The 24,779-nt window shown below is 35.3% G+C and overlaps 1 protein-coding gene across 1 annotated transcript in view; it reads right to left on the reverse strand.

The window, feature by feature from the left end:
* The window catches only part of taok3a (TAO kinase 3a), a 132,552-nt gene that overhangs the window by 13,477 nt on the left and 94,296 nt on the right, over positions 1-24,779 (reverse strand). Inside the window, 6 exon segments of the mRNA XM_056457454.1 lie at positions 2,200-2,328; positions 2,769-3,005; positions 12,361-12,495; positions 15,984-16,190; positions 18,847-18,909; positions 18,911-19,015. Of these exon segments, the coding sequence (XP_056313429.1) occupies positions 2,200-2,328; positions 2,769-3,005; positions 12,361-12,495; positions 15,984-16,190; positions 18,847-18,909; positions 18,911-19,015 (876 nt within the window).

Below are 24,779 nucleotides of genomic sequence, written 5' to 3' on the forward strand. Positions count from 1 at the left end.
GAAAGTGCACTGCGACTACATAGTTTTACCTTGATTTTACATTACTTTCATTTCTTTTGTGGAACTGTGCTTCACTGGACTCAAACCCAAGCACTCTGAATCACAAGTATAACACTGTACAAAGTACACTACCGAACAAACTGATATGCTCCAATCTGGAGATAAATAGGGGAGGTAAACGTATTTGATTGCAAATCATAGATACTTAAGTATTCTGGTATTTATCAACGTGAAAAGGAACTAAAGTTATTGGATTCATACTGCCCCATAGCATAAATTTTACCAATAAACCGCAATAATAAACTGGTTTCATTAATGTGTAGGCTGAAGCACATATTTCAAATGAGCCTGTGATGAAAAGAAAACTCTTATTAGCTCTGATTCTACCACAAAACCACAATGTTTGGCATCGTTTTGCAGCTATCAGCTCTGTGTTATTCCCCCCATCGCTGCTTTCATATTCATAAGTACAACATACATTGCAGGAGCTTGTATGGAATATTGAATCAGAAGATCAGAAAAATCCCATACAAACACTGGGCATAGGACTTCTGGTGTGCAGCTGAGAGAGTAAGACTTATCCGGAAGCCGCTCAGTAAATTTGAACCAATTCAAACAATTAAAAGGGATATTTTGGGATTTAAAGGTTCAAAAAGGACGTCCACAACTGTAAAGATCCTTTCAAATCCAGCTAGAACTTGTTTTCATCGTCATTATGCTTAAACCCAAGCGTGTTTTACCTGGTCCTGCTAAAATTGACAACAATCCCAAAATGGCCGCACTCTCCTCAGAGTCAACGGCAACTGTTTTAAAAGAGTTGCTTATTATAACAATACATGAGGAAATTACTGCATTGAGAACTGAATTTCTTGCAGAAATACGCGCCACTACAGCTACTCTTCAGGCTATCATTTCTTACCATAGTTCCAAGATCGCAGACATCGAAACATCGCTGAACAGCATGGCGTAAATGCCAGTCAGGAAAGGACAACAAGAAATTGAAAACTGAAGCAGATGATTTAGAAAACCACTCGCGGCATAACAATCTTCGCATATTGGGCATCCCGGAGAACGTAGAAACGTCCAAGCCCTCACATTTCATGGCAAAGTTTCTCACAGAACTTCAGAGATAAGATATCTCTAGTGCCAGAGATTAAACGTGAACATCGGTCCCAGACCCCCCCCCACCACCCACAGAAGGTAATCAGAAAATCTTGTCTACTTGCAATCCAATAATCTTTTTTGCTATATTATGACATTTTTCTATGCGAAACTACTTTAAAGTAATGCGCTGTATGGTAGGACTTGGAACAAGTCTTGGAAAAAGTCTGTACCATAAATTATTTTCTAGAGGACATGGTGAATGTACATATAGATTAAAAGACGATTTAGAATTAGTAAATAGAGTAAATTTAAAGCCAATTTTCCACTATTGCGCTGAACTGTTCTAACAACAGTCAAGAACGGTTCCGGTTGGGTTTCCACATAAGCCTGGAATGGCAAGGCATGATAACAAACCATCCTTAGCCCGGAATTCTAGGTACCATTAGACAACCATGCTGGACTGGAAAAGCATGTGTGCTCATGACGTCACCATACTGTTCGGCACCAGGGTTTCCAAAACTGGCTAGGCAAAAGTGCGCTATTGAATTAGTGATTTTCAACAAAGTAAATATCAGAAGAAAGGATTCCCAAAAACAAAAATAATTCATATTGCTATTAATTTTAAACTTATGTTACGAAGGCAACAACTGGCGCATTTGTATTACATTCCAATGAGTTCCGTTATCAGAACCAGATTATAAAATTAAATAGTTTCTGTGCTGGCTGAACCAGATGGGCACAAAATAGAACAGTTAAGCCAGACATCCCAAGTCTCCTGGAAATTCCGGGAGTCTCCCGCAAATGCATAGAGACTCCTGGATGCACGCAAACGAATGATAATCTCCTGGGAGTTGTTCATCTCCTGAACGGTCCTCAAATACGCTGCGCACCCCTCTCAACTGCATCCCTCCCGCCTCTTCATATACCCCCCCAACAACCACACACACACCCGCAACTTCCTGCAAATCATCTCTGTCTCCCCCGGAAATTACTTTTCCCAACTTGGGATGTCTGGTTAAGCAATCCGAATCGTTTGGTCCAATAGTGAAAAAGCGCCTTAAGTATCATGTTAATTTGTATGAACTAAACAAGCACCTCTTTGATTTTCTCCTTGCACATCTTGTACTGCTTCTTCTGGTTGTCGAGGAAGGTGGTGAGCTCTTTCTTCTGTTGGGCCACAATCTGCTGCTGAAACTTCTTCTCATCAGCCGACAGAGTTTTCATCTAAATAAAATGTATCATTATTAGCATTGGAACAATACATCACTTCTTTTCACTGTTAAACCAGGTCTTAAAGCCAAAAATTATTCAAGAACTTCATATCCATTTTCATTAACATTCTCAACATATGCTGCATGAATAATTAGTGAGCATCCCTTGGCTATTTACATATTTAACATGCAATATAGAACAGCATAATATAAACATGGGAGTGTTTTCACGTGACCTGCTTGAACTTTTGAACTAATTTAATTTTGGTAATACTGAATAGAACATTAACTTGTTGAAATAATACAAGTCCCAAAATACTCTTTCTGAATAATACCAATATATCAATCACTAATCAACATCCTGCTAATTTCATCAGACCCTCCATTTGATTGGTAAGCAGCTACAGTATAAAATGTGGAGTTTAAGCAGGAGATTAAATAAAGATCACCCACTTCTTTGTCTGTTTGGATGGCGTGCTTCTTGGCGAGTTTCTCCAGCTCGATGAAGGCATTATTGGCGTGGGTTTCCAGTTCTTTCTGAAGTTTCAGTCTGTGTTCGTCCATCTCTGCCTTCAGCTTGTTCTCCAGAGCGATCAGCTGCTTCTGGTGTTGCCGTCGCATGCGTTTATAGCCCGACATCTGCTCTCGGAGCTCATTTTCCTGCTCATGTTCATGGATCTGACGTGTCACCTAGACAAAAAAGGAAAAATGGAACTTATGAGATATGTAACGTGATATTTATGTGATTTTTGTGTTCTGTATAGGCACCTCAGTGTTCTTGGGAACAACAAACAATTAAATGATGGCAAGCAAAGGTTGTTTTAACAAAGTTTTCAACTAATTAACACATTTTACATCATTAGATGATCTTTTTTTCTCTTCTTAATGTTTAATTCCCATTAATTACAGTGGGAATGTTTCTAAAACGACCCCACAAAATAGGCTGGGACTGTGAATATCTTGGAAGAGAGATGCAAAATCGCCAGAAATAAAACAAAAAGACCATTGCAAATCATTTAAATTGCGCAAATCATGTTAAATGCATTTTACTTTTTGAAAACATCTCTTTTATTTTGCATTTTCAATCCATTATGGCAAATTTATTGTGAGAATGTTACTAAAACATCCCTAGAAAAGCAAGAATTGTGAAGAACTCAACAACACCAATAGTAAAGAAACTGTCATATCATCTAAATTCAGGCATCAGGTTAAAGACATGTCTCCAGTTGAGAAAAATAAAAAAAAGGTCCTTTGATATGTGTTTTATATTTTTAATATCTATTGGCATGTTTTATTGTGGAAATGGCTCTAAAACACCCTCATAAAGCCATATGGGCAAATATGAAGATCTTGAACTCTATTTAAGTCAAGTTGAATAGATATACATTTAATATTATTCATTAAATCAGGTAATATAAAGCAAAATAGAAAAAAATCAAATTTTCATGGAAGAATAAAATAAGCAGATATGAAATATTGATCTTATATCAAGTTCTTATATCACAAGGCACATTCAAATTATCAAAAACTGCATTATTATGGTCTAAAAATAATTATGGATGACTAAAATACACATCTCAATTTCTTTTGCGCAATATTTAAATGTGACAAAAAGTGATACTTTATTTTAAAAGCATCAACTCTATTAAGAAAACTTTAGCTTAAACTCCTAATTTGCTGCATATTAATAGTTATTAAGGTAGTAGTTGGGTTTAGGTATTGAGTAGGATTCATTAGCATTAGCAGTGTGTTTGGGATCATTGTCTCTAGCTATGTTTCGATCCAAAACCGCGAATTAACCTTATGCGCAAAACTGGGTTATCGCATAAAAGATGTGCGAATAAAGCAGAGTTTCCATCCAACGAGTCAAAGCAAACAAAATCGTCACTTCCTGATAAACTGGCAGTAAATATCAACAGTAAAAACTGAATTTACTGTGGTAGGAGAAGCTGCGTGAATCTTTTCTTTTAATAAATGACTTGCGCCTCAGAAGGCAATCCTGACACGCAGCGAACGCATGGTGGTGTTTTAAGGCGTAAGACGCAGAGCACAGACACTCTTGATTCTGGAGGTCAATAATAATATAATTACACTGATAGGGAAATGGTTAAGGCGTTTTAGACCAAAACAACATTTTGGATGTTTTACAAAGAGGCAGGTTTGTCCATTTACACATTTTTATCTTCACATATTCTCTTACAACAAGATCCATGACCTTTTTTAATGCGCATACTGGAATTTGTTCGGTAAAAGTGTTTCCATCATGGTTTATGCGCATCTTTTCTTATTGACTAAAAAGTTTAACCTACTCAATTATGCCCATATGTTTTTTTTTAAATGGTTATTTATGTGCTTTTTGCATTTTATAAAACAACAACAAAACCACAACAAAATACAGAAGAGAAACAACAAAACAAAAACAATAACAACAAAAAACAATACAATAATAATACATATAAAATACAATACATAAAAACGCTAACCTATTATAGAACAACAGAACATAGAGGGACAAAAATATAATTTAGCTGGTCAGGTAAAGCCTAAATAAAAGCAATTATAAAGTGACATTGTTCCTGTATTACCAGAAAAATGCATAATCCTGACTATAGTTTTATTGTCAAATAATAGTTTGGGCACATTATAGATTATGAATAGTGAATATCAATTACACTCGATCTTTACTTACTATGTTATTGACAGGGGTCATTGGTTATGCTTGTATTTCTTCCAATGCATTAAGGTGTTCTAATATCTGTCCCCATGTTTTATCAAATATCTGCAATTTGACATTATTGATATATCTCAACCTCTCCAAAGCAAGCATGTTTACGATATCTCTACTCCACATACCAAATTTAGGTAGAGATTTAGTTTTCCACATTCTCAAAATCACCCTTTTGGCAAATACCATACCAAATAACATGGCTTGTCTTTCATATTCATTAAACATCTCTAAGTTTCTAAATATCACAAGAACAGCTATAAGTGGACATGGTTCAAGATTTTTTTGGAGGGATTTAGAAAAACATTCAAATATATTTTCCCAATATTCTTGTAATTTAGGACACAACCATATCAAGTGGGTTAGGGATCCTTCTGCTGCTTTACACCTAATACAGAGTGGAGATACCCGAGGAAAAATCTTATGCAGTTTCGCCCATATGCTTTTTATGGACATTGATGCGCATCTTGGCGTTTCCATCAACCGTTTTTTTTTATGCGTGGAAGGGTGGAAATAGGTGGAAGGAAATTTAGCTATTTTCAATAGGAATTACATGACAAATGAACAAATCTTTCTGTACTTTTCAGCATTTATCAATTCAGGCAATATTGTCAACAGCTCTATCAAATCAAGACAGAAACTCCAGTATTTTTCATTCATTCTTCCATCCTTCTCTATCTCTTTCCTTCATATATCTTAAACGAGACCCAAAAAAATCCAACTAGAACCTGTATTTTCTGGATGTATTTTGATAAAGACAATGAGAAGTAATATATAATGCCATTATATCCTCACTAAAACAACAAATGTAACTGGGGGCCTAAGACTTTTGCACAGTACAGTATATAGACAGACATTAAATATATGTTTATAGCGGAGTTGAGACTAAAGGAGTTATAATAAGATTTTAGTAGCTCTGTTCACATAATTAGTTAGTATTATAAGAATTGTCTACTGGGAAAAAATACTATTCATTTATTCACCCTGATGCTATGCAAGATGCAAGCAACCATTTACTTTCAGTAGAATTTTAAGAAAAGATTTTTAGCTTGGGTTCAGTTTGTAGTTTTAGGGTTTAGGTATTGAGTAGGATTAGGAGTGTACTGTAGAATAAGATCATGCAGAATATGTACTTTACAAGTACTGATAAACAGCCAATATCTTAAAAATAGACAGACAATAAGCCAGTGAAATGCACTAAAATGTTACCCCCAAAAAAGTTCCAATTATGAATATTACACATCTCAAAATTCCCACTGTGCATCTTCCATATCCCGAATGTTACTGATGCCGCTTAATATATAAATGAATAAAACGAAACAAAAGCCCAGCATTCCCTTTGCCCCCTGCCAAACAAACCTGAAAGAAGGGCGTGTCCAGATCAAACTGTTCGTTGAGTTTCTCGTAACTCCCACCTGAACTCCTCAAGCCAAACATGTTGGCGAAATAAACCACCCGCGAGAACATTGAGAGTCGCCTGCACTACATCCCCCAAAAGCACTCGCTCAAAACCCACCGGGAGAGAAAGAGCGGGCGGGCGAGGGATGCGGATAAAGAGAGAGGGCGAACACTGCTTCTCCTCTCTCCTCGCAGGTGCGCTGCGAATGAAAGGGGTCTTCAGAGAGGCCTGGCCCTGCACGCGGGGTAAGCAGCATTTAGTAGGCCAGTCACATGAGACGCCTGTTGAAGGGGGAAATTTCTTAATCGCCCTGAATCAGTAGCCCCACTGTAAACCAGTCACCAATCCAAAAGCTTTCTGCCTAAATGCCCCTATCAGCCCGACCGAAGGGACATGTGATTGCATTAAGCCCTGGCGGCAAAAGAAGAATGGGAAGGAGTGACAGAAACGCCTCCAGGTTAAAGGTAACACAGACCGGCATCCTAAGTGGATTCACATAGGCCTACATATACAGTGCAGTGCAAAAGTCTTAGGCCACCACCAGCTTTGGGAGCGTAAGAGGTATAAGGCAAGTGCATGGTCATTGCAGATTTTAGCTTCAACTTGCCACAACACACCTGCACGGATGTTTCTAGAAAACCTAATAAGAGCTTGATTAGCTAGCTCAGGTGTGTCTGATTGGGGTTGGAACTAAACTTTGCAGGACACCGGTCCTCCACGTTCGAGTTTGGACATCACTGGCCTATGCATACAGTATATAATATTCAGGTCTGCACTCGGTGGAGTCTTAGTTTCATCAGCTGTTTTTTTTAAGTCTATACAAGAAAGGTAACATCATTTAGACCATTTTACCTTTGGTCAATACTGCTTGCTGATGGCGTGGATTAAAAGTTGTAAATAATGTTCAGTTTCTTGCAATGACCAATCATTTTGCTTTTGACAATGGCTGCGTCCCTAAAATGCTCTCTTCGGACGGAGCATTCCAAGATGTCAAGGCAGCAAGGCAGGATTGAATCCAAATTCAGCTTCATTTGTCTGTCTCTGAAGGTTATTCTTCAGATTGAATTTTGAAGGCAGCATAGACATGTCCTTCACTGCCTTTGATATGCCACAATCCTGTGAGTTCCATTGCTGACAGTTAAAAAAAAGCAAGCATGGCATCTCGAAGCTCCTCTCAGTTATCATTTTGTGTGCAAATGTACATTTTGACCAATGTTTTACACTTTTGGTGGCATTTCTAGCTAATTTATTGTGCTAGTTGACTTTGATTCACACAGAATCAATTTTTCCTTGAATGATTGCATTCATTGGCCAACTTTAATTCTGGCAACCCGAGTTCTGTTATGAAGACACTCAACTCCATGAACTAACTATATGGACACGGTTCCTTTTTTTTTTCTCATGAATAGATTCATTTCGTGCTTTAATAATACAAGAATTTTAGCAAATTATACTATAAGTTTTGAAAAATATACAATTTTAACAGCATCTGCTCTTATGTTAGTCTGTTTTTCGTTAGACCAGGATGTATCCTGACCAGATGCTGTGGTGGTCATGGAGGAGTGAAGAGTATGAGACCCCAGTGACAGACGAGTCTCTGTATTGATCCCGTGGGCCAGCCTGTACACCCGCCAGTAGACTTGGGCGGCAATTTGGTATACAGCGGTATCTAAAAATAGCATTGGTATCAGTTTCAATACAGTTATACCATCATAAAAAACAATGCCACTTATATAGAAGACAAGAATTGAATATTAAATATAATTTATTTAATGCCTAAAAATGCGTATGCGTGGTTGTCATCACAGGACAGCATGGAGGAGAAGGAGAGAGGTGGGGAAAGATGGCAAGTCGTGCACCAAGTGACCTGGTCTTAAAAACAACACAACTTCTGCAGTTTGGACGTACTGTATTTCAGGCTTCGACCGAATGAGAAGGGAGAGGAGGTAAATACAGACGAGGCAATTTGCAAATTGTGCAATAAAACGGTGACTGCGAGAGATGGAAATACCTCGAACCTAAGGTTGGATATAGGAAACTACCATCCTACGTCCATTGGAAAACCTGCACTGATGTAGTGACAAAATACTTGAAGGAAATAGTCTCTTTCCACACAGTGTAAAAAAATTCCTTTAGGGACATAGTCAAATAAAAATTTAGACTTTTGAGGTTTGTCGCTATCAAAATTTGGAAACCGCCCAAGCCCCCCTGCCAGTGACCTACTCACACCTGCCGCTTCTCCACGATGAATGTCCAGCCTAGACTGCAGCTCTGCACAGGAAGTTTGTCCAGAGGAGAAATGGTCATGCCCAACTGAGCCTGGTTTTTTCCTTCACTTTCGTCATTTGGTGAAGTTTTTTTTTTTTTTTTTTTTACTGTTGCCACTGGCTTGCTTGGTTTTGGGACTTGTGGAGCTGCGCATCGATGGATTTTCTCTTCAGTGTTTGGACTTTCAGCACTAAAAATTAACCCACACTGAACTGAACTAAACTGAAATTCAACTCTGAAAACTGGACTGACATGGTTTCAATTTACTAGAACTTCTATGTTAAGCTGCTTTGACATAATCTACATTGTAAAGGTGCTATAGAAATAAAGATGAATTGAATTGAATAGTCATGCATAAAGACTAATTGACTTTTTGTAAGTTAATAACATAAAATGTTTTGTGATTCACTAAACCCTATTGTATAGCCAGAGAACACTTGGAATACATAAGATCTTTCAAGGGATGAACCAATGATAAATTGCTCTAAAAAAGGACCATTATACAGATTTAATTATTTATTTTATACATTTATCCTCTCATTGTCCAGAAAAAAGAAGTGTATACAACACAAGGACAACACCAGGGTGAATTTAAAAAATGACCAGGGTTTCTACAGGTTTCATCAAGTTAAATTGAAGACTTTTAAGACCTTTATAAGACCATTACGAATGAAATTTCAGACTTACAACAAACATTAAGGATTTTTTTTTCTAATGGCCCAGCTAAAACATAAAAAAAAAAAAACATTAAAAACAATTGTAATTGATCATTCAGTCATTAGTTTAATCTGGGGTCGCCACAGCGGAATGAACCGCCAACTTATCCAGCATAAGTTTTACGCAGCGGATGCCCTTCCAGTTGCAACCCATCACTGGGAAACATCCACACACACTCACACACATACACTCCAGACAATTTAGCTTCAATTCACCTATAGCGCATGTCTTTGGACTTGTGGGGGAAACCAGAGCACCTGGAGGAAACCCACAGGAACACAGGGAGAACATGCAAACTCCACACAGAAATACCAACTGACCCAGATGAGGTGATTGTGCTACTCACTGCACCACCGTTGCCAAATGTTATTGTAAGGAAGATAATTAAACTATGTTTATAAATATAAATATAAAAGGAGTAGGTAAATATAGTTAATAAATAAGAGTTAACAAATAAACTGATGGAATGATAGTGATGGGATGGGTGTTGGCCCGATTGGATAGCTGTTCAATTAAGACCAGTTTAAAATGATTTAAGACCTACAACACAATACTAGCTAGTTTGTAACTAAATTTGTTCTTACTTCGGTTGCACCACATGTTTTTAGGGCAAACCACAGTTAGTAGGTCGTAAGCTCTCCGTAAAGTCATGTGCAGTCGTATTGAATGACGTAATATTAAATAAAAAGCATTTAAATCGATAAACAGCTTTAAAATTCTGCAACTAATGCATCTATAACTAAAATTTTTATAGTATATTAAAATCAAAGTCAGTCACTAATAGCAGACGACGCACACACCTGCATCGCGAGCCGCGAATGCACGCGAAATACACATAAAGTTATCAAAACATTAACCTTGATTTTTTTTTTTTATATATCTTACACATGAAAGACAAAAGAGCAGGGAGAAGAACTCTGTCATGAAGAAATTCTCATTTTAATTGATGGATACAATTAACACAAAAGACTCCTTAAAAATAATGAAACTCCTTTCACAACCGGAAAAAATACGAGATTTGGGAGGAAAATAAGGCTGTGAGTAGAAGGCGATCATTCTTTATTGTGATGGCGAGCTCCACTAACTAATCTCACTGTTGTCTCTTTTCTGTTATACTGTTATACATGCGGGAGGCTGCCGTAAATATTTAGTTGGAACGTAGCGTTACGTTTAAACTAAGTTCAGTGGTGCAACACTAAAATATTTAGTAGTGCGTAAATTGTAACTTAGTGTCCCTTTAAATCACAACTAGGCTACGTTTTAACTTGGTGCACCCGGCCCCCGATGACTAAATGTGAAATGTGTGAATTATTCTTTTAAGGGTCCATATAAACACTGCTGGTAGGACTCTAAACTATGAAAAGGGACGAATAAATTAATAACAGTTAGAAAAAAAAAAAAAGAAAGACAAGAACAAATGTGTCACAATTAGGCTTGGGACGATAACCGTTCTCAAGGTATACCGCGGTTTGGAAACGTCAAGGTTTTAAAACCGTCAAATTTTCTGCAATACCGTTCCTAAGGTATGTGTGAGATTTTTATTTATGTTTTTTTTTGTTTTGTTTTGTTTTTTAGGACAAAAGTATCGTCAGCAGAAAATATATCCAAAGATGCTGTATTAAATTGCAAAAAAATCTGTTTTTGAAACAAATGACGACAGCAGAAGTCAATAATTACTTTAGCCTGACATGTTTACTGCTCAAAAATATTTTAAATGTTTCTCAAAATAAAATATAGTGTTCAAAAGGGTAAAAAGTTTTTGTTTTTACCCAGACATTTAAAAAGAATATGTTTTAGAGCAGTAATCATGATACCGCGATACCGTGAAACTGTGATATTTTTATCTAAGGCCATCATACCGTCAGAATCTTATACCGGCCCCTGCCTAGTCACAATAGAATGACGTCATTTGAGGTTTAGTCAAATAAAACCTTTACATTTCACCTCCTGTAGTAGTAAATGGCCATTCTTATGCATCCCAGACATTCTTATTCCTATACAGTCTCCCAATACACTTACTTTTATCAATTTCACAAATTCCTTCCTTCTCATCTTTCCCATCTTACTTTCTACACCTCATCCCTCCGTAACGCTTTTTTCATATGAAACACAAAGACTGTCTTTCCCTGCAATACCTTGAGTCTCATTCGACACAACTATAAAAACCATATCAGTAAATAAAGACTCATACTTAAGTCGATTAAAAAAAACACAGCAGAATGGTGCAACACACAAATAAACCCACTACAGCTAAACTCCTTTGTGATCCTCTGAAATGATAGATGAGTGTCTGTAGCATCAGACAAAGTCCACTGCACATGTCTGCCCCAAGAGGGCGCTCAAACTCCAGCAAAACACAGCCAAAACAGGTGACATCATCATCTAAACCAAGCATACGGTGATCGACTTGCGTTGCCTGCCCGTGATCTCCATATATTCCTCAATTAGGGTGGTTGCGTCACAATAGATTATTTCCCCCTGCTTAATTGCATTGCAAATTCTTTATTTGTATTAATTATCTGACATTGACCTCATGCTTTACATAAAAAAGTAGATTTTTTAAATCCTAAAACCCAGTTGAATAGAGAAAACCCTTTTGTGTTGGATCACACCATATTAACTAATAGTAGACAACAACACCAATGACTCGTGCGAGGAGTGCAGCTGGCTATTGACTGAATCACGTTGCCTTGACAACAGACGTGAAAGAGAGAAAAGTAGGAGCTTTTTTTCTTTTGCCTCTCGAATAAAGAGAGGGTTAAACAGGAGGAGAAAGACCACTGAGAGAGAGAGAGAGAGAGAGGGAGAGAGAGAGAGAAAGAGAGAGAAATGACCATAGAGTGTATTAAAGCTAAGGATGAAAGAAAGGAAAGAAAGAAAGGGGGGGGGGGGTGACAAGGAGAAGGAGTAAGGATGATGTCATTGTTTTTGCTCACCAGTGAGGCTGACTTGATGGTGGCGAAGCGCTCACGGTTTTTATAGTTGTGAGCTTGAGCTCGCTCAGACGAGGACGGTCGAATGTCCGACCGGTGGTCCCGATGAGGAATGTCATCACGGATGTATTGATGATCCTGAAGAAAGAAACAAAAACATCAGTCAAGGATTTTGGGGTCACAGTGTATTAATATTTTGAGGAACTAATTATATCTTTTTTGTAATATAATGTAGCATGCAGTGTGTCAAAATACATTTATGAATTTGGATATACCTTGGAATTATTGGTCAAGATAATGAGTTACTCACATGGTCTTATTCTATGAGGTAAAGGGTGAGTAATTGATAACAGAATCTTCATTATTGGGTGAACTATAACTTTATTTACATGTTCACAAGCAGATAAATAAACTGATAAATATCTAACTCTACAAAAGAGAATGTCAAAGTGATAATTAAAAGAACTGATATCTTTCTAGTAACAATGTAGCATACATTTAACAATGTAGCATACAAAATACATTTATGACTTTGGAATTACCTTCGAATTATTGGTCAAGATTATGAGCTACTCACATGGTCTTATTCTGACAACTTATAGGGATAGTTCACCCCAAAATCTAAATTAACTCACCATTTACTCATCCTCAAGTGGTTCCAAACCTTCATGAGTTTCTTTTTTTTGCTGAACATAAAAGAAAATATTTTGAAAAATGTTGAAAACCTGTAATCATTGACTTCCTTAGCAGGAAAAGCAGATGCTAGTCAATGTTTTTGACATTTTTCTAAATATCTTATTTTGTGTTCAACAATTTCTATATTTTAAATGTGAAACCTTTTTAATATATAGTCACTATACTGTGTATTAAACCGTTAAAGGGATAGTTCCCCAAAATGAAATCTGTCATTGTTTGCTCACCCTTCCCTCGGTCAGAACTTTTTTTAGATTCTTTTTTCTGTTGAACATGAAAGAAGATATTTTGAAGAATGCTTCTATAGCAATAAAAACAGATTCTATGAAAGTCAATGGTTACAGGTTTTTGACATTTTTCAAAATATCTTCTTTTGTGTTGAACAGAAGAAAGAAACTCAGACAGGATTAAAACAAGTAAAGGGTGAGCAATTGAGGACAGAATTTTCATTTTTGGGTGAACTACCCCTTCATTTACATTTTCAAAAGCAGAGCTGATAAATATCTCACTCAAAGTAATCAAAGTAATGATTTAAATCCATTTTATGACATTAAGTGAGAGACAATGTTAATCGTTTTATTGTTGGAGTAGTTGCGTATTTTAAATAATTTCCATATTTAAAATGGGAATTTTCTTTTAAATATACAGTCACTATATATTAAACCCTTAAAGGGATAGTTTCCCAAAAAAAGCTGTAATCGTTTACTCACCTTTCACTTTATTTAGGTTCTTCTGTTGAACTCAAAAGAAGATATTTGGAAGAATGCTGGTTGATGGCACCCAATGACTTTCATAGTATTTTTTTTCTACTATGGAACTCAATGCGTACCATCAACCAGCATTCTTCAAAATTTCTTCTTTTGTGTTCAACAGCTTTAAAAACTACATGAAAACTTTAAAACTACACGAGGGAGAGTAAATGGTGAGGTTTTTATTGTAAAATTAATTACTGGGTCAACTATCCCTTAAAATAGTTCACTTTCACAAGTGTGGAAACTTGAAGCATCTGTTTTCTTGTGGTTTTAAAGACTTAAATTGTCTTATATTTTACAATGTAAAACTTAAATATCAAAAATAGATTTTTAATGAACCCAGTAAACATTAGCATGTTATTTCAGCCATAGTGATCTCTAGAAAGAAATGGCAAAACTACAGCAGCTGCTTCCGAATTAACAGAAATAACAACAAAAGGCTCCTGCAATTATCTACGTAATTATTCACTACTATATTCTTACCTAATTAACATTTGCAAAGTGTGGACAAAGTATTTATCACTGTCTTTAATGCTTAACTTAAATGTAGCTTTCTCAAACATAAAAACACTTTGCTATAAGCCAATTTTTACATCTTAAAACAAATATATAAAACATGAATTCAAATATTCCAAAACTGTCTCTATTGCTTACAACATATTGCTTCAAATAATGTTTTGCAAGGTTATAATTCCAAACAGACATCTAATTGATTTTAGAATTAAAAGGTTTGATCTGCATTTGAAGTATTGAATTATTATTATTATTAATTTTATTTTTTTTACAATTTTTGAGAGGATTTTGATAATGTACATTTAGAATACATTTAAAGTCTCTGCCCTTTTCAATTATGAAAGAGAATTATTCTACCTATGATTTTTGCTATATGGAACGCAGAAAATTTAAAGCTCAAAATCTCAGTTCAGACAAATCTTTAATGTTCAAAAGTGGTGATTTGTCTGACACTTTAATCCAAATTGCTAGATACTAAAAGCACAGCAGGAGTTTTACATTTCCTGTAACCGAAGCATCAGCTGAAACGTTTCAACACGAGACCGTTCGATGCTAACGTGCTCTTAAAACATCTTTATTAATCGACCCACAAGGTTTGTCGACCTGAAGCATTCAAATTCATTTCATCTACTATCCGTGAATGAAATAATGTACAACTTGTTGCAGAGCTGTTCAATTCCCCTGAAGTCAATTCATAATTCTCTTGCATGCTTATGCAATTTCCTGGAAGTGTCAGTCATGTGCGCGTGTGTTTGTGAACTTCCTGAATCACACACTTGTAGAGAATGTGCAGAACATTCAATGCAGTATGGTCTTTAAACATGCAGCTGTGTGATATACTATAGCAAAATATTTATGTGTTATTTTATATTCAAAGAAATGCGGTTAATTAATAAAGTAGATTAATAATAGATTAAATGCAGGGATTAAAGTAAAAAAAAAAAAATCCTGAGCTTACGGTGTGGGGGGGGGGGGGTGCTGGGGGGTGCTTAAAGTGCTAAAGAACTGAACTGCTAAACTGAAGATTATAAGTGAAATCAAGGCCATCATCACTTTTTTTTTTGGGTTGTAAGCAAAGTCCTGCATACTCTTTCTTTTTAAGACATTTGGACCAGAAGATAGAGCTGGTACAGTGGAGGAGGCTGAGGGTCTGCGGTTTATTCCAATCATATTTTTATTTGACGGAAGAAAAAAACATAAGGCTACCTCAAATCAATCGCTCCACAGGAAATATGCATTTAATTAATGCTCCGCTGTTATTATTATTTCACAAAACCTCTGTCAACACTTTTAATAAAAGTCATTAGATTAAAGGGAAATTAGGCAAGTTATTGTATAACGATGGTTTCTGTAGAAAAATTAGCGTAAAGGGGCTAATAATTTTGACCCTAAAATGGATTAAAAAAAATTTAAAACAGTTTTATTCTAGCCAAAATAAAACAAATCCTTTCTCCAGAGGAAAAAATATTAAATACTGTGAAAATTTCCTTGCTCTGTTAAACATTTGGGAAATATTTAAAAAAGAAAAGAAAAAACAATTCAAAAGGGGGCTAATAATTCTGACATCAACTGTATATCAGATTTCTATGTGGGCTATGAGCTATTTTTTTTGTACCTTGTTCAACTGCAGTGTATAGCCTTAAATGAAGAAAATAAATGAAGTCTGACCGCGTGCTGTGCATCTGGGACCTTTTTGTGTTGTGTGGAAGACTCGAGGGTGCTGTCGTAGTCGTGGTGCAGCTCAGAGCAGGAGTCGTCCGGCACCTCCTGCAGGCTGTTCACGCTGCTGCTCTGACTGCCGGTGCTCACAGAGGTGCTGGGGATCGAATGGTTACTGCCCAAACTGTTCATCTTACAGCCCGCCTGATCGCCATCCTGCACAGGAAACAGAGACACACATACATTCTTTCTGAAAACTGAAATTTTATTCAATTCATGAAAGCACTTTCAAAATATTATTGTAAGAAGGCTTGAAACAATAGATATTTATTGGATAGAGCAGTGTTTCCCAACCCTGTTCCTGATGGCACACCAACAGTACATATCTTGGACGTTTCCCTTATCCGACCCATTAACTTCAGGTTTTGGAGTCTCTTCTTATGTTCTGATGTGTTGATTCAGGTGTGTTTGATTAGGGAGAGGTTGAAAATGTGGTGTGCCTTCAGGAACAGGGTTGGGAAACACAGGTATAGACACACATTCACAGCATTATTGAAAGCCGTACTGCTGTTTAACTGGCCTGTGTTTTTTTTTTCAAAATATTTTATTGTACTGCAAGCCTTTAGTTTAGTTCAAGTAATTACACGAGTTTTCAGTGTAATTCTGTACTATCTATAGTATGTGGTTTTCAATGCAAAATGCAGTGGGTTTGAAAAAAATCAAGAAATGATTCATTGACCCACAGTTGGCAAATTGGAAGTTATATGGGTCCATCGAAATGTAGAAATGAAAAAAATTCATATTTAAAAAAAAAAAAAAAAAAAAAAAGTTGAATAAATAAAAATGTAAAGAAAAAAAATGTAATAGATTTAAGCAAAATAAAATATTAATGGGACTTAAAAATAAAATATTTTTTAAAATATTAAAATAAATAATGTTAATATTCCACAAATATATTAAATAATAAATAATGAATATAATAAATAATATTAAAATAAATAAATGTAAATAGAAAAGTCAGTAAATAACAGTCCATGATGTACAAAATGAGTACAGAATAGAACAGTGCATCGGTATACGCAGAAGAAGAAAAATAGAGTAAATTATATCACATAGTATGGATTGGTTGGAGCTCACAGAACAATATTTGGCATCAAAAAGACTGAAAACATTTTAATGGTGTTCAGTATAGTCCAATTTTGCAGTATATATAGTTTAATGCGAACCGTAATTTGATATGGTATATAATACATACTTTAACATATTACATAGTTCCAAACACTAGTTTTATAATTATACACATTTTATGTTCATACACATTTTTACTACTAAAATTCCATGACTTTTCCAGAACATTTTCATGACGTAATGTTTCATGTAATGTCTACATATACATGGTAAATAATAAGAAAAACAATGACATTCAAATTTATTACAGCATATCATGAACACACAATCTATTTTGTTTAAATTTGTTTTTATCTTGATTTTGATAATGCGGACACAGCACTAACAATGTGAAAGCATGTTTTTAGCCAAGGACAGAAAAGAAGTAAAGACAACTAACCTATATTCAAGTTAGGGCTGCACAATATATGGTTTCAGCATCGATATCGCAATGTGTGCATCCTCAATAGTCACATCGCAAGATAAGCAATGTTGGGATTATAGTTTAATATAAAGTTTAATCATAATGGAGTGAACGTTTATCATCTGCATGCATTTTTAAAGAGATAGTTTACCCAAAAATGATTTACCATTTTCATTACACCCTTCACTTGTTTAAAACATTTATGAGTTTTTTTTTTTTTTTTTTTTAAATGAACACAAAGGAATATAATTTAATCACTCCTATAGTTTTGAAACAAGTGAAGTGTGAGTAAATAGTGAGTACAGTTTAATCTTTGAGTAAACTTTCCCTTTAAGGCCTGTGACTGTGTGAACATTTCAATATTGCAAATTTTAAAACATCCGGTCTCAAGACATTTTTTGAAACTTTAATAATATACAATGAAGACTATGCAGTGTTGATTATTCAATATCTGTACCTGAATAGTGAATACCTGAAAACTATATTTCACTTTTATCTTTCTATATTTTATATGCTTGTAATTTATTTGTTATACATTATTCGAGATTCACTCCCCTACAAACCCCCCCCAATCAATCCAATTAAACCTGTTAAATCATCTGGTGAAACTGTATTCACATCGCAATATACATCACAGAGATACAAAATATGGTAATGTCAAATTTTTCCAATATCGCGCAGCCCTAATTCAAGTATACAGATATTTGTTAAACTCATTTCCATGATTTTTCTGTTTTTCCAAAACTTTTCCAGGCCTGTAAAATGCCATGTCAAAATTCCATGACTTTTTCAGGTTTTCCATGACCGTATGAACCCTGTATAATGCATGAGATATCTTAAATTATACTACTTCATTATAGTATCTAGTAAAGTCTGGAGTTAATATACAAGTACTTAATTCGTATTTGGTCGTCAAATGCTTATTGTTGTAAATATCTGTGGCAACATTTTTGGTATTTTTACTATAAGCACAATTATTAATATTAATAATTATTAATGTAGTGGGTGTCATCTGTATAATGATTAAAATACATAAAATATAAGGAGAAAAAAATATATAGATTAAAAGAAAATAACTAAATGAAAAAAAAACAAACATCAAAAAAAAAAAACAACCACGACGCATTCTAATGCATTGCATTTTTTACTTACAATATGTGGCCCTGTGGAGCAACAGGATGCACACTGACCGCTATGAAACCCACTCAGCCAAATATGAAGTCAACATGTACAACACACAAATTGGGGCCTTTCATTTTTTCAATATTTTTCCATACCCACCTCCTCCTCTTCCTGAGACTCCCCCATTGGGCCGTTGTGTTTCTCCTGGTAGAGGATTTTTTTTCATTTTACGATACTGCAGGTTGTCCAGTTCTCTGACCGCATCCTTTGTCCTCTGGATCAGATCTATGAGGACTCGTAGAGGACGATCTCTCCTAACAAACTCATGCTAGGACAGACAAAGAGGGACAGAAATGACATTTATGAAATTAATAACGGGGCTTATGAAAATGGCAAGACAAATAAAACAAACCAGTGCTAATTAAATATATGCACACAGACTTCATACGTGACCATGGACCTCAAAATGATGTCTTATGCTGAATTGGTATCTAATGAGTCCCACTGTATGGGTCAAAATGACTGTATAATTATATATCATTAATATCATATAACATTAAGTAAAGATAGGGGCGACACGGTGGCTCAGTGGTTAGCCCTGTCGCCTCAAAGTAAGAAGGTCGCTGGTTGGAGCCCCAGCTGGGTCAGTTGACATTTGTGTGGAGTTTGCATGTTCTCCCCGTGTTTGCGTGGGTTTCCTCCGGGTGCTTTTTGCAAAATTCTGATTGTAAAAATATCAAAACTCAAAGTATTTGATTAGAAACATACATTGCTAAGTTTAAAAGGCAATTTTCCAAGTATTTAGATTTATTTGGATCCTCATATTCCAGATTTTTCAAATAGCTGTGTCTCAGCTGAATATTGTCCAATCCTAACAAACCATACCTTAATGGAAAGCTTATTAGCATGTAATATATAAATCTCAATTAAGAGAAAATGACACTGAGTATGTTTGCATGGACTTTTACCTATACTCTGATTTAAATATGATTAAGACAATACTCTGATTAAGAGTCCACCATGTAAACAGTGATTTTTGATTATCTTAATCCGACTAAAGTCATAATCAAACTAAACAGGAATGGAATCAAGACATGTGAAGTATTCCTATTTTAGTCATATTACTGAAGTGCAGTACAGACATGTTAACACCCTAATCGAACTATTGCTGTTTTGTAGTACTTTTCACTTCATTCTGCATCAAGATGCACAATGTCAGTTGTCAGGCATTTGACGTCAAACAAATGTGAGCGGCTTCAAGGACGACTTGTATCGAATGGTGATGTAATGACTTTAATCGAACCATGTATACCACCTATAACATGAAAAGGGAATATGAAAGGAACATCCAAAAAGCTCATCATGTTAACACCTTAATCATATTATTGTCTCATTCAGATTAAGGCAAATAAATAGATTACTGATGTTCATGTAAACGTAGTCAATTGAGTAAGTTTACATGGACACCAATACTCCGAATTTAATATGATTAAGACAATACTCTGATTAAGAGTCTACCATGTAAACAGCCGTTTTTTGATTACCTTAATCCGGCTAAAGTCATAATCAAACTAAACAGAAATCAGATTAAGACATGTGGAGTATGCCGATTTTAGTCACATTATTGAAGTGCAGTATAGACATGTAAACACTGCTATCAAACTATAAGTGTTTTGTAGTACTTTTTGCTACATTTTGTGACCGGACACACACACAGCAGTTGTCAAGCGTTTGACGACAAACAAATGAGTACAGCTTCAAGCAAGAGAGCACATTTTTGGTGCGAGCGGCAAACGATGACTGCTCTTATACCTCAGAGTTTGTCGCGGGGGCATGGCTGAAAAGTTAGTGAATGAAATGGCAGAGGTGGCCTGTGGCTTGATAATTTGTATCCACTGTCGTCTGTTTGCACTCATAGTGTGAGAAATTAACTGCAGGTGAACTTGTCGCTAAATTAAAAACCAAATGGCCAAAAATCACATATGGTGTGATGATGAACAATAATTGTTGTTGTGTGAAACCAAAGGCTATAGAATACATAAGACATGTCACTCGTACAGTTTTTTTTTTTTTTTTTGTTGAACCAGCGTGTATTTATTTATATATTTATTTATCATTATTTTTTATTGTCAATATGTACAAACTTAGTACAAGAATATCCATCTCACAAACATTATAAACAAATAAAACTAAATAAAAATGAGAGCAATTATATTAACTATACAATCAAAGTATAAACCAGGGGTAAAATAAACAAATATGTAAGATAATAATAATAATAAAAAAACACATTTAATTAATCAAATGAAATTGACATAATGCTTGATATGTTTTTTTTTTAGCTTTTCTATTTCTAATGCTACACAGTGTAGTACCATATTGTTTAATCTCTTCTATAAAATGTTCTCAATTTGGCCCATTTCATTTTCATGATTATGCTATTTTCTGAGTATTAGTTGTATGAGAAAAGTTCTTTTTTAATCAATTCCTTCATATACTAAAGCAAATATGACATCATACAATACAATTTATATTAGCGTTCCAAATGTCATAATCCAAAATGAACAATCCAAAATATTCTTGAGCATACACATTGAAAGAACAAATAAGTAACAGATTCTTTAATACCACAAATATTGCAAGTTTTCTCTATCTTCCTTAAACAATTCCAACTCTTTTACAGTATCAATTATGCGTAAAATTTTAAAAGATACACGTATTTATTACTTGTATAAAAAAAATTGTTAGTAACCAGACTTGCTTCCACTCCATGTTTTTAAACTTATATGACCAGAAGACTGTTGAACATGGTATATGATTAATTTAATTAATTTCTTATCTATCTATCTATCTATCTATCTATCTATCTATCTATCTATCTATCTATCTATCTATCTATCTATCTATCTATCCATCTATCCATCTATCCATCTATCCATCTATCCATCTCTACATTTATCTTAAAAATGTTAATATCACTAATAAACATAACGTCATCCCTCATGGTTTTGAATGGGGAAAAGTGTAACAATCAACATGGCGAATGAAGCACCGCCTTCTAGCACAGGAGACAATCAGTGATCACTATAGGTTAACAATTCTCTGGGGGAGGGGCTTGGACCAGACATGAGGTTCTGCAGATTTTGAGTGATTCGAACGTTTAGAAATGAAACTAAAGAGACAGTTGTTGCTTAATTCTATTGGTGATTCCTGATATGAAATTTAATCATAAGCTTGGCAAGCAATTTTGGACAATCTGATATTTCCCCACTCAAACAGAATGCCCGAGAGGCGTTTCAAAGATGGCTGCCGAGTGAAATGACTTGCCTTAAAAAGGGACTTTAGTTTTCTCTGACGTTTCACCAGTGTCGTAATGATGTTAATCAAACTATGTACTATAACATGTAAAACGGGATCATGAAAGGAACATCCAAAAAGCAACTCATGTAAACGCCTTAATCATATTATTGTCTTATTCAGATTAAAGCAAATAATTAGATTACTGATGCTCATGTGAACGTAGTTACTGATGACTGGTTTTGTGGTCCAGGGTGACATATAGAAGGTTTTATTGCATTTATGAGGTGCAAAGTGTTTTTATTTAGCCCTTTGTTCACCTGAAAGCTACGTGAGCGGCGTTCATTTCCCTTCTGGAGAAACATTTGGGGGTTTAACATGATGCAATTCAACTGCCATGAAATAAACCCTCAGTCTCAATCCTCTCTGCTTGCCGGATTACTCCGCTTGTGCTCAGGATTACGTCATTTTAGGGTTGTCCTCTGTTCGCTAGAGGGTGCTGATGTGTAATGTGGCCTTGACTGGACATATGGCATACGGAGGAGACTTTCTGACATGCCTGGCTAAATGGGGACTTGATCTCACCTCCTCAATGGAAATAAAAAGAGAGCCGACTGGAGTTCATATGGCTGCATGTTAACTGCTTTCGTGAAGTTGCGCTCTGTAAAACCACAAACCGAGAGTCTTTGAAAATTAATTGGTGATGTTGCAGTTCTTTCCGTTACCCAACTGGGTCAACTGGAGAAAACGGTTAGAAGCACAATCCAAAATCCGAATTAATCCCTGTCCCATTCCTCAAAGCGGCTGCTCTCGAATGTTTATTGTCAAGCCTTACTGTAGGACTAAAGAAAGCAAATAGCAAATCTTTCCTTAAAAACAAGCATCATTAAGACCTTTCTTTGCATCACTTGCCATAAAATGTGTGAGTGTGTGAGTGTGTGTGTGTGTGTGTATTCCCAGGCCTAAGCCATTCTTGTGAATCCGTTTGAATTAGACTGGATGGTCATTTTTTTGCTTAGTTTTGATCAAGTTGTCTATTTGACAGCATCATTTTTTTCTGTAAAGCATTAACTGTAGAGTACTGTAGCATCTGCTTAATTTTTTTGCATGCGGAAGTATTTTTCTATTTATTTTTTCTTGGGTTTTTCTAGAATTTTTTTTAAATTGATTAGTTACTTAAAGTTTATGATGTTGTTAGCACATATTTATTTATTTTTTGCTATTAATGTGCTGAATTTCGTAAAAAAATCTGCAGATTTGATGCTAATTGTAATGTGATGGGGATGCTGACAAGGGAGTTGCGGATCCAAATGTAGGTTTACTGAGAATGGTCAGGCAAGCAATGGTCACAATCAGAAGCAAACAGATGTATGTAGGCAAATCCAGAGTTATAGTCAAATATACAGGCGATTGGTCAGTATAGGCAGAGAACATAAACATACAAACAAGGCAGGGGTCAAAAACGCAGCAAAGCAAGACAAGGAAAACGTCGTAATACTCAAAAAACTGTTTACAAGACTCAGCACAGATGTGTGTGTGTGAGTGCTCTTTATAGTCTGGGTAATTAATGAATGATGAGCCTCAGCTGTGTCTGTGTGTATGTATAATCACCGGAACTTGGAACAGGTGCGTGTGAGTGGTGCATGACTGGAACTTGTAGTCCATGTAATGGTGGATTTGTAGTCTGTTGCGATCTGAAGCTGCTCGCTCGCTGGTGATCATAGCACTAATGTATCCTGAAGTATTTATTTTAAGTATTAATTTCTAAAGTATAAAAAAAAAGCCTTTGTTATGGTGTAATTTGCTGACTTTTTTGTATCCAGAAGTTTTTTATATTTATTGTTCTCAAGGCTTTCTTTTCTTTTCTTTTTCTCCAAAAAGCCTTTTTTTATTCCTGTGTAATTCCTTGGAGTTTTCTGTACAGAGTTTTATACAAAATCTGCCATTTTATGAAGAATGATTGTAAGATTATAGACACTAAACACTTAACTCATGAAATAAACAAAAAAAACTTGCTTTTTAATTAACATTTGCAATGCAAATCCAATTAGATCCACTTGCTTGGTAAACAAAGCAAGTCTCTCCTAGCATATATGTACTAAAAGACAGAAAATATTACTTTACAAACTATATTGTACAAAAATTATATTACTTTCATACTACTCGATAATATCACTGAAACTAACATAAAAACTGAATAAATATTTTTTTACATACGCAAATAAAACAGACTTGATGATGGGCTAAATAATCTTTCTAAGCTATGAATCAGACAAAAAAAAAAAAAAAAAAAAACTAAAATCAACCTAACCATGTTGTTAGTCATTTGACAAAACATAAAATGCTCCAAAGTAAAGGATGACTTCGTAGGCCTAATTGATATGGACTAGTACATCCTTTCCTTTGGTTTCAATATGTCAATATGTCATATTGCAATATGCATATCCGCAATAGTCTGCAATGTCCAACCGGTATTATAACTGACCATGAGCCACATTTGAAAACACTCATGATTTATGGAGTCACTGCAACATTTAACCATAAATTTTTATCACTTATGTTTGTTTTTAGGGCATGTGACTGTATGAGAATTTCAAGTCAGTTTAAAGCAGGGGTTATACAATAACTTGCCTAATTTCCCTAACCTGCCTAATTAACCTAATTAACCTAGTTAAGCCTTTAAATGTCACCTTAAGCTGTGTAGAAGTGTCTTGAAAAATATCTAGTCAAATATTTTTTACTGTCATCATGGCAAAGATAAAATAAATCAGTTATTAGAAATGAGTTATTAAAAC

This window comes from Danio aesculapii, chromosome 5, assembly GCF_903798145.1.
Source record: "Danio aesculapii chromosome 5, fDanAes4.1, whole genome shotgun sequence".
In the NCBI taxonomy this organism is placed as follows: Eukaryota; Metazoa; Chordata; class Actinopteri; order Cypriniformes; family Danionidae; genus Danio; species Danio aesculapii.